The sequence below is a fragment of the Prionailurus viverrinus genome, chromosome D4, assembly GCF_022837055.1.
Source record: "Prionailurus viverrinus isolate Anna chromosome D4, UM_Priviv_1.0, whole genome shotgun sequence".
In the NCBI taxonomy this organism is placed as follows: Eukaryota; Metazoa; Chordata; class Mammalia; order Carnivora; family Felidae; genus Prionailurus; species Prionailurus viverrinus.
The window spans coordinates 6,162,576-6,178,869 of NC_062573.1; the positions used below are offsets into that span (position 1 = coordinate 6,162,576).

At 41.2% G+C, this 16,294-nt stretch overlaps 2 protein-coding genes across 2 annotated transcripts; one reads left to right on the top strand and one right to left on the bottom strand.

Annotated features, from left to right (window-relative positions):
- Positions 1-2,205: 2,205 nt before the first annotated feature.
- LOC125150633 (olfactory receptor 1J2-like) lies at positions 2,206-3,216 on the bottom strand. The gene has a single exon (XM_047830764.1). It carries the CDS (start codon positions 3,214-3,216, stop codon positions 2,206-2,208), a length of 1,011 nt encoding a protein of 336 aa, XP_047686720.1.
- A 10,502-nt stretch (positions 3,217-13,718) lies between these two features.
- Positions 13,719-14,678, top strand: LOC125150613 (olfactory receptor 1L8-like). Its single transcript, XM_047830732.1, has one exon. It carries the CDS (start codon positions 13,719-13,721, stop codon positions 14,676-14,678), a length of 960 nt encoding a protein of 319 aa, XP_047686688.1.
- Positions 14,679-16,294: the final 1,616 nt, after the last annotated feature.

The window sequence follows — 16,294 nt, forward strand, 5'->3', positions numbered from 1 at the left end:
CGTCCTAAATACCTGTCAAAAAAATCAATTATTTTTATATACATTTATAGTTTTCTTTTCTAGAAATCAGGTCATGCTGTTTGTGGAGCAAAAGATAACCCATTTTCATAACCTAGAATTAAGAAGGCATAAGTAAATAAGCTGTCCCCACAAAGAAACTTCGAGTTAAAAAAAAATACATCCTACATTGGTTTAGAGAATTTGGGAATGAGATTTAATGCACTGTGCCTCTCTGCTGACTTTTTGGCACAGGCAAAAACTAACTTAAGGATACTAAAGCCAACATATTTGCAAATGTTTCACTTTTAGACACAATATGTAACTAGCAAATACATTACAAATGCAGTCTCAACTTCATACTTTAAACACTAGAGCAATACTTACTTTTTATAACTATAGACATGATAGACAAAAGGACAAAAACACTAAATTGTTTATTGTTATCATTTACATAAATTTATACACACTATGAATTATCATTAAATTTCATATTAGTCATTTTTTATACAAACAATAGCATTTATTTACCATTTTTAGTTTTAATTACAGTATAGTTAACATACAATGTTATCTTAGTTTCAGGTGTTCAATATAGTGATTCAATAATTCTATTCATTATTCGGGGTCATATTAACTATTTTTATGCCTTTTTGTTTATCAAAAATATATTGCACAAACCTTAATACTAACTCAGCTATAATGGCCCAGATATTGGTTTTGTTCTATAAACAAGTAGCATATCACATTTAAGAAGTCCTCTTTTAAAAACTTTTTATAGTTTATTAATTTTTTTTAATTAAAAAAAAATTTTTTTTAACATCTATTTATGTTTGATACAGAGCGAGACCGAGCATGAATGGGGGAGGGGCAGAGAGAGAGGGAGACACAAAATCGGAAGCAAGCTCCAGGCTCTGAGCCATCAGTCCAGAGCCTGACGTGGGGCTCGAACTCACGGACTGTGAATTCGTGACCTGAGCTGAAGTCGGACTCTTAATCGACTGCGCCATACAGGTGCCCCAATATTTTTTTAATTTTTTGAGAAAGAGAGTGCAGGGAGGGGTAGGGAGCAAGGGAGAGAGAGAGAGAATCCCAAGGAGGCTCCACACTGTCAGCGAAGAGCCCAATGTGGGACTCAAACTCACAAACCATGAGATTGTAACCTGAGCTGAAATCAAGAGTCAGACACTTAACTGAGCCACATAGGCGCCCCTCACATTTGAGAATTTTTATCTCTTTAACTTGGCATCAGTAATGTAAGGGGTCAGAAGGTATAACTTACACAAAATGCAATATAATTTAGACCACAAATCTTAGTCTAAGATTGTTTCTCTTCAAGAAGAAACAGAACGTGTAACCTTCCTTCAGAAAAAGAAGTTCATGTGTTTTGATATCACAGCAATTCATTTATTTCTCTTCAGATAGATAAGGCCATACCTTAAAATGTTGACTTGACAAGAATGAGAGTTGCTGATAATGCCATATAGCAAGGCTTATGGGAGAATAATGAGGACAAGAAAAGGTACCTAAGGCTAAGGCAATAGGTTATGGAGATCATAACCTGAAAAATAGGCAGGGAATACAATCCAAGTAGGGATCCAAAAAGGGGGGAGAGACCATTGAAATCAAGGAAAACAAGGAAACAAAGGCAGTCAGTGTATCAGTTAGCTTTTGCTGCATAACAAACCATCCCCAAATTTAGTGGCTTAACAACAACCACTTGTTTATATGACAATTCCATGCACTTGCAATTTGAGCAGGGAATGTGCTAGCTGGATAGGGCTTCTCATCTGGGTTTGGTTCAACTGATCACAACAAGGGCTCACTCATGCTTCTGCTGTCACCTACCAGATCACCAGGGAGCTGGTGGATTGTTAGCTGGAGCATCTTGGTCCTCCCTCACATGGCCCCCATCTTCACACACCCTAGCTTGGACTATTTCACATGGTGGTGTCAAGGTTCCAAGAGGAGAAGGAACAGAGTCTACATAGGCTTTGAAATCTCACACCAATTTCACTGAATCTATTAGTCAAAGTCAGTCAGAAGTCCTGTCCCGATTCAGTGGTTAAGGAAACAAACCACATTTATAAGAGGGGCAGTGAAGTAATTTGGCCATTTTTGCTATCTACAACAGTCACCTACACAATTTCTCAAGGAGGTGTCTCTAGAAACATCACTAGGACAACTAAGAATATGAGTGAGTAACTGTTACTTAGAAAAAATAATTTTCCTCCTATAAAGTATCCCCAGAGCCAGTTTCATGTCCCTGTTCCTCAGGCTATAGATAAAGGGGTTTAACATGGGTGTCACCACTGTATATATAACTGAAGCAATTATATCTTTGACTTTGGAATTGTTTGATGAAGGAATGAAGTAAATCATTGCAAGAGTCCCATAGTACAAAAACACCACAAGGAGGTGGGAGCCACAGGTGGACAAGCCTTTGCAGATCCTCTTGATGGAGGGAACCCCTAGGATGGTGGCCCCAATGCGAATATAAGAGCCGAAAATAGCACACAATGGCAGGAAGGCAAACAACCCCCCCTCGGTGAAGATAACTAGCTCATTGAGGGAGGTTTCTGAGCAGATCAACTTCAAAAGGGCAGTGAGATCACAAAATAAATGAGGGATGGTATTGTCAGCACAGAAGGACAGGCGGGACAGAAGGAGAGTATGCAATAGGGCATGGGCACACGAGAAGAACCAGGATCCAGCCACCAGTAAGATACACAGCTCCTCCCTCATGACAGTGGTGTAGTGGAGTGGTTGACAGATGGCCACATACCTGTCATATGCCATCACTGCAAGAAGGAAATTGTCAAGACAGACAAAAAATATGAAAAAATACATCTGGGAAATGCATGCCACATAGGGGATGGATAAGTGCTGAGTCTGCATGTTCATCAGCATCTTTGGGACGGTGACAGATGAGAAAGAGATATCAGAGAAGGCCAAGTGGCTGAGGAAGAAGTACATGGGTGTGTGGAGGCGAGAGTCCAGCCTGATGAGCAGGATGATGAGCAGGTTCCCCAGCACCGTGGTCAGGTACATGCCCAGGAACATGGTGAAGAACATGCCCTGCTGCTCTGGCCTCATGGGGAGCCCCAGGAGTAGGAACTCGGACATGCTGCTCTGGTTCTTAGGCCTCATGTTGTTCTTATCTCTGCTGGGGATGGAAGGAGTACGGAGTGTCAGGGACTGAGATATGGTGGTTATCATCACTATGTGTACATTACAGCCACGTGCTGTTTCTCCTGGAAACTGTATCAAAATTCAGACACACCACACATTTTGCTGTCTGAATCTTCCATCTGCCCCATTGTGGTCACAGAGTACATCGGATTTCCAACAGCAAACAAGATTTCCTTCAAAGGAGGCCAGCATAAATTTCTTCACTTACTTGACCATGTTCCAGATACTTTGTTGGCACTGAGAATAAAACAGAAAATAAAATATGCAATCCTCTTCCTCCTTAGAGCTCACAATTATTGAGCACAATGTAGAGTACTGATCAGGAGCTAGGGCCCTGTAGCTAAAAATCTTGAATTGGACTCCAACCTCAATAATTTACTCCCTGAATGACCCTGGGGACTTTCTCTTTGTCACCATAATCAGAGATCCTACTCTTCAGCATTCTGCTGTTCCTGCCCTTCATTCATTTGGCAGAATATTCTAGTCCATGTTTGGAATGGTTTCAGGGCTTCAAAATTACCCCAGCCACCTGCTTGATTACCTACTTACACTCATACATATGATGACCCTATATTATCTTATCCAATCCAGTATGCTTTAAGAGTGAGAAGAGGGGCACCTGGCTGGCTCAGTTGGTTGAACATCCAACTCTTGATTTCGGCTCAGGTCATGATCCCAGGGTCATGGGGTCAAGCCCTACGTCAGGATCTGCACTGAGCATGCAGCCTGCTTAAGATTTCTCTCTCTCTCCCTCTGCCCAGGCACTCTCCCTATCCCTCTAAAAATAATTTTTAGAAAAGATTGAGGAGAGAAGTTATATAATAATTATACCAGAACAATAGGTCTACACCAAGATTTTCCTAGGCAAGCCAGAATGTATGGTCACCTACTTACACCACACTTTACAATTTTCAAAGGTCTTTCACATGCACTTAATTACATTAATTAGTAAACATTTATTGAGTGCCTGTAAAGCAGAAATTCCAGCAGTTAATTCTTTCATCTTAGTATAGTGGAAACAGGTGTGAAGTCACATACTCCATGGCATGTAGTGCTTGATAGACTCTGATATAAAGCATAGAGATTCTGATAGTCTTCACACTAAAGGCCAGGCTCCCTTGCTGGGAATTAAATCAGACTTAGAGGCCACATACAGAAGCCCTACGATGGAACCCAGTGAGACAGCATCATTCTAACGATAGGGATCTGATAGAAGAGTCTCTTCAAAGAACACAGATGAGCTCAGCCATTTCTGAGCTCATCTCAGTCAGTGGGACCAGATGGAGGGCAGTGACTTAAGCCTTCTGCTGATCCGTGGCTGCCCAGTGACATTCATTGGATAAAACTTCTCTTTGGAATTCAAGCATTTTGGGGGTGAAATCCAGAAGTTTTGTGTCAAGAAGAATCTTCACCTTCAACGATTGGACCAGGAAGATAGAACCCTGATGCAAGCCAACCCTGTGTGAAAGAAACAGCTGGATACATGCCTCACGAAGAGGAAGGGAAGCTGTCTGCTGGAGTTTGAAAGAGACTGTTTGGATGTTTCCCCTGCCTTTGCACAAAATACTCTGAACAGTCAAGAAGTGACTAGCAAGTTTAAAATCTCATGCCTTTAGGGAATAATCATGATGCTAGCACCCATTTAGTGCATGCTTATCACATGCCACATACTGGGTGGAATATTCCTATCACTTTACAGTTCAGCCTTCTTAGCCTCACAGAGGTTGAGCCCACAGTCCAAAATGAAGTGTCAAAATAAGAATTTGAAATAAAATCTGTGTGACACCAGAGCCTAAGCACTTAACCACTACCATGTTCTCAAGAGTAGAAATATGGTTTGGGGCACCTGGAGGCTCAGTCGGTTGGGCAGCCGACTTTGGCTCAGGCCATGGTCTCACATCTTGTGTCATGATCTTGCGGTTTGTGGGTTCGAGCCCTGAGCTGGGCTCTGTGCTGACAGCTCAGAGCCTGGAGCCTGCTTCAGATTCTGTGTCTCCCTCTCTGCCCCTCCACCACTCATGCTCTCTCTCTCAAAAAAAAAATAGGTAAACATTGAAACAAAATTTTTCAAAGAGTAGAAATATGGCGTTTTGGAAGGCCAATGAAGAAAAGTGCCCTCAGTGCACTGTGGGGTCTTCAAATCACATGGACAAATGGCTTACAACCTGGCTTGAGAATGACTCTTCTTGGAGCTGGATATCTCTGTCTGAAATAAAAGAAGATAAGACATAAGAGGAGAATGTAGCTATCAGACTGTTTATCCAACACATACACATACACACACACATCCATACACAAACACACCCATGCACATACACACACCCATGGACATACACACAAAACTATGCACACACACACATGTTGCCTTATCATGGTTTTAGTTCTCTCCCTTCTATACCCATTCTTGTTTAAAATAGTCAGAGTGTGAGTGTTTTATACGTAAAAACACACATGTAGTCACACACACATGCACACCATCACAGACCTCAGATCTATGCATTCTCTTCATGACATAAACTCATTCTAGGTAAAACACAATCAGGGTTTGTGTTACTTTTACATGAATTTACACACAACGGATAAATAAAACACTGTTGCACACAACACAATACATAAACATCACAGTCATCCAAACAAAGCACAACCCACACAAAAAAGCACTTACTATCTACAGATAGGTACATATGCAGCAATGCAAATACACCACATACAAACATAAGCATAAACAGCACACGAATACACACACACACACACACACACACACACACACACACAACCAAGAAGAGTTTTCCTTCCATAATCTATTGAAACCCTGTCTACATGAACAGAGTTGGTACATGAGTCAGTTAACCACTAAGTGCACCGGGTTACACAAACAACACACAAAAATACACATCCAGTGCCAGGTGGTAATTCTCCATCTTCCTCTGACCTGCAACATTCCTTGGTGAGCTCAGACACTTCTGGTCGAGGTTGTTCCTTGGGCCTTCACTTTTTGTTCAGGACACCTGGTATCCAAGGAACAATTTCTCACGACCTAGGGACCTTGTGAAGGTGTCATCCCTGTTTTCCAGCAGCAGAAAAATGGGCAAGAAGATCCTCATTCACCAACAAGATTAATACCCCGGGGGAACAGCCCAAGCTTCTGATGAGAGCAGAAGCCTATATAGGCTAATTGCCCAATTTCTGGCCTTTCCCTTGGGAGGTAACCTGTGAAGGAACTAGAGGAGCTGAGTCACAAGTCCCAGGAGAAGGTATCCTTGATGTTGGTGTCATGAAGAGCAGAAGTGACCATGGCCACCTTGGCTTCTGAATAGCTATGGGGGCAGCCTTTCCATACCTTACAGAATGGCCAAAACAGCATAAGACCTGGCCCTTGCAGACTCCCAAATTTAAGACCTGGCTTCCCTCAGAGCAAGCATTCCACTGCCACCTGAGAGCTTGCAGGTCTCCTCACTCCCCTGAGATACTCTGCAGGGCAGGAGCTGAGGCTTGATCAGGAAAGAGTCAAATGGTGAGATTGATCCCAGGGCATTAGACACAGACTGACCTGAGATCAGTACAAGCTCTGCCACTGGGTCATCTAAGCAAGGGACTTATGTTCTGCTCCCTCAGACCTATGGCAGGTGGTAACAGTTCCTTGACTGCAAGGTTATTGTCAGCATTAAATGAGATACTGGTGCTAAAGCACTAAACCCAGCCAGTTTCCTAAAGACAAGCTGGCCTAAGGGACAAACATCCTAATGAATTTGCCAAATGAAGCATTCACTTTAATAACTGTTCAAGTTTGTGACATACCAACCCAAGTCTTCATTTAATTTTAAGTTATGCTTGTAGCAGACTGTGGATGGGAAACAGGAACACAAGACTTTATTTTCCATTTTATGCTTTTGATAATGGGTCTTCTTTCTTCTGAAAGTCAGAATAATGGTAATATATGCCATCACAGAAATGTATATATGACAGAGAGAGGAAGAGAGATAGAGATTTTAAGAATTGGCCTATGCCATTGTGGGAGCTGACAAGTCCAAAATCCACAGAGCAGACAGATCTGCAGGCTGGAAATTCAGGCTGTCTTGAGGCACAGTCTCTTCTCCAAGAAATCTCATTTTTTGATTGTACTCTTAAGGCCTTCAGCTGATTAAATAAGAGTAATCTCCTTTACTTAACATTATTCTACTTTACTTACATATATTTACTTTATAAAATATTTTACTTCATTTACTTAAATTATATTCCTTTACTTAAAGTAACTGATTGTAGATGTTAATCACATCAACACAATACCTCCATGGCAACACCTGAATTACTATCTGCTTAAGTAACTGGGTACCATACACCAGCCAACTTCACAAAGAAAATTAACCATCACAAGTGGTGAGGTCAGAGTGCCAGTCAAGGAATCCTCACCTGGGAAAAATATGGAGATAGGGTTGCTATGAGAAAATAGATCAGCAACCAGTAAAGGGTACTGTTCCATCTCTATGAACAAAGAAAATCAAGGATGAATGAGGAGACTGAGTGTACTCAATAAAACATTCTAGTCCCTTGCTCGATTTTTAGACCTGAGCCACTTTTCAGACCCAGAATCCACTGACAGATGGAGAGACCACGTCCCAAGAAGGAAAAGCCATGCAACACCACAGAGAGTGCGCTCATGATGATTCTCCCTGTCCTTCCCCAGAGGTACCTATGGCTATTTACTTGGGCAAATTTATATGGGGGAAAATTCATCATGGTGTCATTGTTAGAGAGGATGCAAATGGGGACAAGGTATTAAATGGAGTGCTGGCCAAATCGGTTATACAGTGGGTCCACTTAATCTGCAGACTCACTGTGTGACTTCAGTAGTCTCCTTAAATATAATTACAAAGAATGCTTGGCAGTTGGCACATCCCCAACATTGAATCCCTGACCTTTGGGGATCCTCTGAAATTGCCCATCACCAAGTCAGGGCAATAAATCAAAAATAATAATCCGAGGGGAATGGCAGAGAAAGCATGCCAGAGAGGATAGCCATCATTTCTCTCCTTCATTCACCATTTGAGTCCCTACAAAAGACAGACCCTGGAAGGTGATAGTGGACTATTGCAAACTCAACCAAGGAGTAGCCTCAATCTCAGCCATCTTCCCAGATGTGGTATATTTGCTACTGAGGACTAGTATGTGGTCTTAGCTACATGGTTTGCAGCCACTGATCTGGTGGATGCATTCTTTTCCACCTCTAATACACAAAAGGATCAGAAACAGCTTGTGTGTACTTTGAATGGAAATGGTATATGGTTTTCCCCAGGGTTCTGCTAACTCTCTTGAATTCTGTCATAATATCGTTGTAAAACATGCAGACAATCTAGATATCCCACAGAACATCACACTGGTCCACTGTATCAATGACACCATGGTAAATGGATCAGATAACCAAGAAGTTACTAGCAAGTTGGAGCCTTAGAAAGACATGTACAGTCTTGAGGGTGAAAGATAATCACTGCAAAAATGCAGGGGACCCATTATACCAGTATCATTTATAGAAACCCAGTGATCTAGGAGAGGGATCAGAAAGCTATGGCTGCACAGAATATCCCCTATAACCAGCTGACAGGAAGAAAACTCCTGAGCATGGTTCATAAATAGATCAGCTCACTGTGTAATTGCAGGTCAAAAATGAATAATGACTCCACTATAATTCATCAAGGTTTGCCTCGTAAGGTAGCCCTCAGCTTTAAGCTCTTTTTGGGGATAGCCTTGACTGAAAGAAACTGCTTCACATAAACATTCTTCCATCCTAGGGCAGCCTACACCCAGTGATCAACATGAGGATATAAAGAGCCATCCCCCTCAATGTCCTAGCTCCAGAGCTCCCAGGATGGTCAGCTGAGACCTTCATGAGGACTGGATCACAACCCAACTTCTCCCTCTGCCCAACTCTGCTTTCTTCCTCTCCCTTCCTCAGACATGGGTCCCTACAGCCCTCTCTAATAAATGCCCCACAGGCTAATCTCCATCTGAAAGTCAGGTTCCTGCAGAACCCAAACTGTAACACTCCCTACTCAACCAAACACACACATACACACACACACACACACACACACACACACACACACTCGTCCTCCCCTTTGATTACTCTATACTTGAGGACACTAAAGCATGCCCTGGAGATGTTATGGTAAGTTTGAAAGGCTTGGAAATAACCTCTATCTTCAGAAGGTGGCCTCAGGAGTTTGTTGTTCCCCTAAGGGCAGCTCTGCTCAATTCGGTTGCCATTGTGATTTCTGTATTGAGAGAGAGGTCACAGTGCAAACTCTCTTGAGGGGTCCAGTTGGAATGAACACACTGTAGCTTCCTCAGCCCAGCAAGGACCCAAAGGAGTCCAGGAGAGCAGAGGCAAACTCATGAGAAGCCAACAGAATTTCCCCGACGAGGGGGGTTCCTGCTACAGTGAATCTGGGCATCTCTGCCTTCTGCAGAACAGAGAACAACTGAAGGATGCTGACAGACAGAGGGTGAGGAATAGGGATGTGAGGCAATATCAGAAAACTTTTTCCCTCTGGAATCTAGAGCAATCTGCCTATCTGCTTTTTCCTCCTTCCTCCCAACCCGTCTTGCTATCTCTGGCTAGAAGGTCAAAGATCAGCTTTGATGGATATATAAATTTAACCAATTTGAAAAAAGGGGTTCAGGAGGGAGAAAAGATTTTTTTTTAACCGGAAAGGGTGAAAAGATATCTGGATATGGACAGTGAACACCAGCATGCTGGCTGCCCACCTGACCATCCACCTGACCTAGGTACTTATTTGAGCCTCCTTTTAGCTCCTTTAGCTCCAAAAATCACATGGACACAGTATATGAGAGTTCAGCCTAACATTTAAGTCTGGCTTTGTATTTTATGATCACCCTATTTGATCCCTATGCCAGTATGTCATTATACCATGATTTGGGAGGAGGGTATTTATTTATTTATTTATTTATTTTGAGAGGGAGAGGGAGAGAAGGAGAGAGAGAGAGAGAGAGAGAGAGAGAGAGAGAGAGAGAGAATGAGCAGAGGTGAGGCAGAAAGAGAAGGAGAGAGAGAGAATCTCAAACAGGCTCCATGCTCAGCACAGAGCTCAAAGTGGGGCTCGATCCCAAGTCAGTGAGATTATGACTGAGCTATGATCAAGAGCTGGACACTCAACCATCTGAGCCACCCAGGTGCCGTATACCATGGTTTTTAAGGAATCAGATTCCCAGTAAGTACATATGGGGAGTTTAGTGGAAAAGCTACATACATACACAAAAGTCCCCCTCCCTAACACATCCCACGCTTTGAGAATGATTCCCTCAGATTCTCACTTCCAAAGCTTCTTTCTAGTTTGCCACGTACTCAGCCCAGATGAGACACAGTGGTACCCAACCTTACTTGATCCCTTTAAATCTTCATCTCACTCTCTCCAGGTATCCCCTTCATAAATAACTTATTTTTGCTGATGTATATTTTACAAACTGCACTTATATGTTCTATTTGCTCTTTAGAATATCTAAAATCACTCAATGCACAAGTAATAGAGGTCAAGTACACCCCCCACCTGTGCTTCCAAGTCCATTGCACTTTCTACCACACCCTTGACTTAATATACACACAGTGCCCCAGCCATTCAAGACCAAATTCCCCATTTTTGTTGCCAATCACACATATGAGAATTTTCAAATTCTGCAATCTGTTTAACACAGAAAAAAAAGATATCCCACCATAACAGCAAAGGTCTGTTTTTAACATGGGGTGAGAAACATTTAAGGAAACAAAATGTGTGGGATGTGTATGTGTTAAAATAGAAAATGATGAAATTGGAAAAAAAATTGATCCTGTGCATGATTGTTTCAGACATATTTTATAGCTTTATAAAAATATGAGAAGATGAAAAGTGGTTAATACTTAAATCTTGAGAATCAGAGTTAATTCGGAATTTGAAACCTATTTTTGGACATTTACTTGATGTATGAGTTTAGCAAATTATTTTATCTTTGAATCTGCTTCCTCATTAGAAAAAGGAAATAAGAATAATAATACCCTATGCCAGGGCACCTGGGTGGCTCATTTGGTTGAGTGTCCAACTCTTAATTTTGGCTCAGGTCATGATCCCTGCATTGTGAGATCGAGCCCTGCATCAGGCTCTGCGTTAAACATGGAGCCTGCTTGAGATTCTCTCCCCCTCTCATTCTGCCTCTCCCCTACTTGCATGCTCTATCTTTCTCACTCAGTCAAATAAAAAAAAAATAGCTTATGCCTCACAAGTTTGCAGTGAGGATTAAACAAAATTCTACCTGTATGAGATAAGTATTTAATTACTGATTCACTCTCAGATTATTCAAGATATGGACAAATACACCATCTAAGAAAGCTTTGTAAATTCATATTAAGGTTAATCTGGCCATAAAAGAATTAACGTGTGGGGACTGGTGTTGTTTTAGTATTCATATTCATTACTTCTGAGAAAATGTACAAATACCTAGTTAGAGAAAAAGTCATTGGCACCAACAGTGATGGGAAAAAGACAGTGGTATCATATATTTACTCTGTCCCTGGAATCATTCTACATGCTTTAAGCACATGTTTTAAATGTAAACATCATAAAAATATTATGGGGAAAAATATTAGTATAGCTATTTACAGATAAGAAAACTGAAATGTAAAGATACTTAATTATTTGCCTGATACTAACCAGCTGCAAAGTGGGCATTTAATTGTTGTATGAACAAATGAATAAACAAACGGTGGTTCTTTAAACTGCTATTTAAAAAATGCCTATCCAATGTGTCCATTCTCAATGTCTTGATGAATAATTTAAAACACTTTGTAGGTAGGGGAAACTGTGTGGCTCAGTCAGTTAAGTGTCCAACTTCACCTCAGGTCATGATCTCGCTCTCCATGAGTTCAAGCCCCACATCGGGCTCTGTGCTGACAGTTCAGAGCCTGAAGCCTCCTTCAGGTTCTGTGCCTCCTTCTCTCTCTACCCCTCCCCTGCTATCAATCTGTCTCTCTCTCTCTCTGTAAAAAATAAATAAACATTAAAAAATGTTTTTAAATAAATGAATAAATAAATAAAACACTTTGTAGGCATGAGGATATGTGAGTTTATGTTGTTCATGGTAACAAAGATTTAGAGGACATTTAGGGAAACATAGTAAGTGTGCTGCTTGCATACAATGGAAAGAGTCAGAAGTAAAGGGCCAGAACATTGGTAGATCTCCAAAATTATACATAGATAGAAAAAGAAAGAATGAGATATATGCCACAGTATTATTGAAGTAATTGTTGAAGTAAGTGGAAGGAAAAATACCTAGACAAAGCAATAATAGATATTTTATAAGGCTATCGATATAACTAAATAAATGGATTCTGGCATAGAAGGATATATGCTTGCTTACTGGTTGGATGTCCAGGATATGGGAACATGATCAGATTTAAGAAACTAGAAGAAAAAGGTAAAAAGTAAATTTAAAAATAAGGATTTGGGGGCGCCTGGGTGGCTCAGTCGTTTAAGCGGCCGACTTCAGCTCAGGTCATGATCTCGCGGTCCGTGAGTTCAAGCCCCGCGTCAGTCACTGTGCTGACAGCTCAGAGCCTGGAGCCGGTTTCAGATTCTGTGTCTCCCTCTCTCTGACCCTCCCCCGTTCATGCTCTGTCTCTCTCTATTTCAAAAATAAATAAACGTTAAAAAAATTTTTTAATAAATAAATAAATAAATAAATAAATAAATAAATAAATAAGGATTTGTATGGACTGATAGTGATAGCTTGACATTCACTAAGGAACATGAGCTTCTAAATAAGTACTGCTAAAGATAAACGAAGCACAACAACAAAACTTTGTTGACCTAGGTTCATTATTCCTCCGATTTCCCTGGTGAACATTTCATCAACCCCCTTTTTTTGGCAAGTAGTTTCAAAGGTAAAGCTCAGAATGACATAACTGAGCATTTGTTTTGATACAGAGAAAAATAAAACCATATAATCTAAAATAATCGAACTCTACTTTTGTCAGTCTCTATCCCCTTATGTGGTTTATTTTTCTTCATAGAATGTAGAACTATCTGATGATATTGATAGATGATAGTTGATGATGATGATGATGATGATGATGATGAAGATAGATAGATAGATAGATAGATAGATAGATAGATAGATTCTTTATTAAAATGGAAGATCTAAAAGCCAGGCTGTCTCTGCCTTTTTCACAGTGGTGTCCCTACTCCCAGAAGAGCACTTTACACAAAGTAGGTGCTCAATAGGCAAATATGTTTAAGATTTAATATTAAGCTGAATTAGGAAAGTTAAACTCTGTTCCCGAAAGAAAATTCTTGTTCCCAACGTCCATGCTATCAATACAGGAGTGTGTCAAATCTGAAAGCTGACAGGGGAGGACAGCATCAGGGACCACAAAGTTGACAAGTTGCCAACATGGTAGCTAATCATGACCTTATGGGTGAAAAGTAAGCATAGGAAGAAACATACTTACTGGCTTGTTATGAAAGCAATTTGTGTGAAATGGTAAGATGTTCTTTGTTTTAGCTGGCTTCATGATCATGGAAAGAGTCAACCAAACCAGCAGTGTTTCTGAGTTCATCCTCCTGGGACTCTCCTCCCAGCCTCAAGACCAGAAGCCACTCTTTATCCTCTTCCTCACCATGTACCTGGTCACCATAACAGGGAACCTGCTCATCATCCTCGCCATCCACTCTGACCCCCAGCTCCAGACCCCCATGTATTTCTTCCTGAGTTTCCTGTCCTTCACTGACATTTGCTTTACAACAACCATTGTCCCCAGGATGCTAGTGAGCTTCCTGTCAGAAAAGACCATCTCCTATGCTGGGTGTCTGACACAGATGTATTTTATTTACGTTCTGGGCAACACTGACAGCTTCCTCCTGGTGGTCATGGCCTTTGACCGCTATGTGGCCATCTGTGACCCCTTCCACTATGTCACCACCATGAACCACCACCGCTGTGTCCTGCTGGTGGCCTTTTCCTGCTCATTTCCTCACTTCCACTCACTCCTACACACACTGCTACTGAATCGTCTCACCTTCTGTGACAACAATGTTATCCATCACTTCCTCTGTGACATCAACCCTCTGCTGAAATTGTCCTGCTCCTCCACATTTCTCAATGAAATTGTGATAATGTCAGAAGGTTCTGTTGTTTTGGTGACCCCCTTTGTGTGCATCACCTTCTCTTATATACGAATCCTCATCACAGTTCTCAAGATCCCCTCAGCTGCTGGGAAACGCAAAGCCTTCTCCACCTGTGGCTCTCACCTCACTGTGGTAACCCTCTTTTATGGAAGCATCTTCTATGTCTATTTACAGCCCCTGTCCAACTACACTGTGAGAGATCGTGTGGCAACACTTGTCTACACACTTCTTACCTCCATGCTGAACCCTTTTATCTATAGCCTGAGAAACAAAGACCTGAAACAGGGCCTGAGGAAACTGATGGGCAGGAGGAAGTCCTAGCCAGAACCTCTGGGAGCATGTTCATGAGTGTCTCTTCTCCTTTGGACCCTGTTTCTGCTGGTCAGCAGGGATAATTCATATGTGTCGTGGATGTTGGATTGTATCCATTTCTTTGCATATGCAACCATCTTCCACTGAGATCATTATGATTCAATAATTGGCTCAAAGTCTACCAAAATCTTCGCTTCCAGTTTTCACATTTCTACCTCTCTCTACTTCCTTTTCTCCAGGAAACAATATCTTTTTTAATTCGCTTTAAGTACAGTTGAAACCTGTTTCCACATATATTCCTGGAACTAATTCATATTGGTTCAAGGACTTTGATTCCCTTAGTATCCTTCTTATTTAATGAACTTCTGTAATCACTTTTGCTAGCTTTTTGAAAATAATTACAGTAATTTAGGGAGAGAAAGAGAGAGAGATACAGAGATAGATTGAAAATTTCATCAATTGGAAACTTTCACCAAAGCAAAGAATGTGTCTGGCCCATCAGTTTATGCAGGGATTTTGCTCTTCCTTCTTCTCTATCATTGACAGCAGGATATTCCAGAATATTCTGGGCACTGTAGGAACACAGGCCCATCTCTTAGCCCTGATTAGCTAAATGACTTAGTAGTTCAGCACACAACTGAACCAATGATCAGGCCAGCATGCAGCGGGGAGTTGCCTCTGGGTCTTTACCCTGGTCATCTGTTGTCTGTCCCTCATAGGCACTCACTCCCCTTGAGCCCTCTCTTAGCTTCAACTCCTCTTACAGACCCCTCTATTTCTACCATCACTACCCCTCTGAAATCTGCCTGGTTCTCAAGGAAAGATTTGTTGTATGTACTTAGAATTATCTTCCATATTTTTTGAAGAGAGAGTTAAAACCCGTATATGAACGTTGAAGGCAGATATATAACTAGGAGATTCCAGAACCAAACATAGAGGCTCTGGGATGTAGAGTCATCCAGTGCTACAGGCAATGACTTGATTCTGTTTACTTTTCCTTTCATTCTTTATTCTCTATTATTCTTTCAGGGATTGTAGACTCTGCAGTATTTTGTATCTTAATATTTTTGCCACTTACTGTTCTATATCATTTCCAAAGATATTACTCAGCAGGTCTCACATGGGAGCCTGTGAACCTGGATTTTAGTAAGCACCCCATAGAGAAAACTAACTTGACCTTAGGTGAGCAGCTGAATGTTTGAAAATTTCTGATCTTTCATTGTCTCGATGTTTGTATTTCTAAGACTCATGTCTGATAGTACACGACACTCATTGATTACAGCATTGTTTGTAATAGTGAAAAATTAGAAACAACCTAAATGCCCATCAATAGGAGAATAGACAAATAATGGTTCAATTTTCCCATAGAAAGAAATAATATATAGTAATTATAAATAATAAGGTGTATCTCTACCACTGCCCTGAATAGCCATTATGAGTGAAGTTGCAAAATAAAATGCTTAAGAATAAACCCAATTGGGGGTCCTGGGTGACTCGGTCGGCTAAGCATCTAACTTTGGTTCAGGTCACGATCACACAGTGTGTGACTTTGAGCCCCGCGTCGAGCTTTGTGTTGACAGCTCAGAGCCTGGAGCCTGTTTTGAATTCTGTGTTTCCCTCTCTCT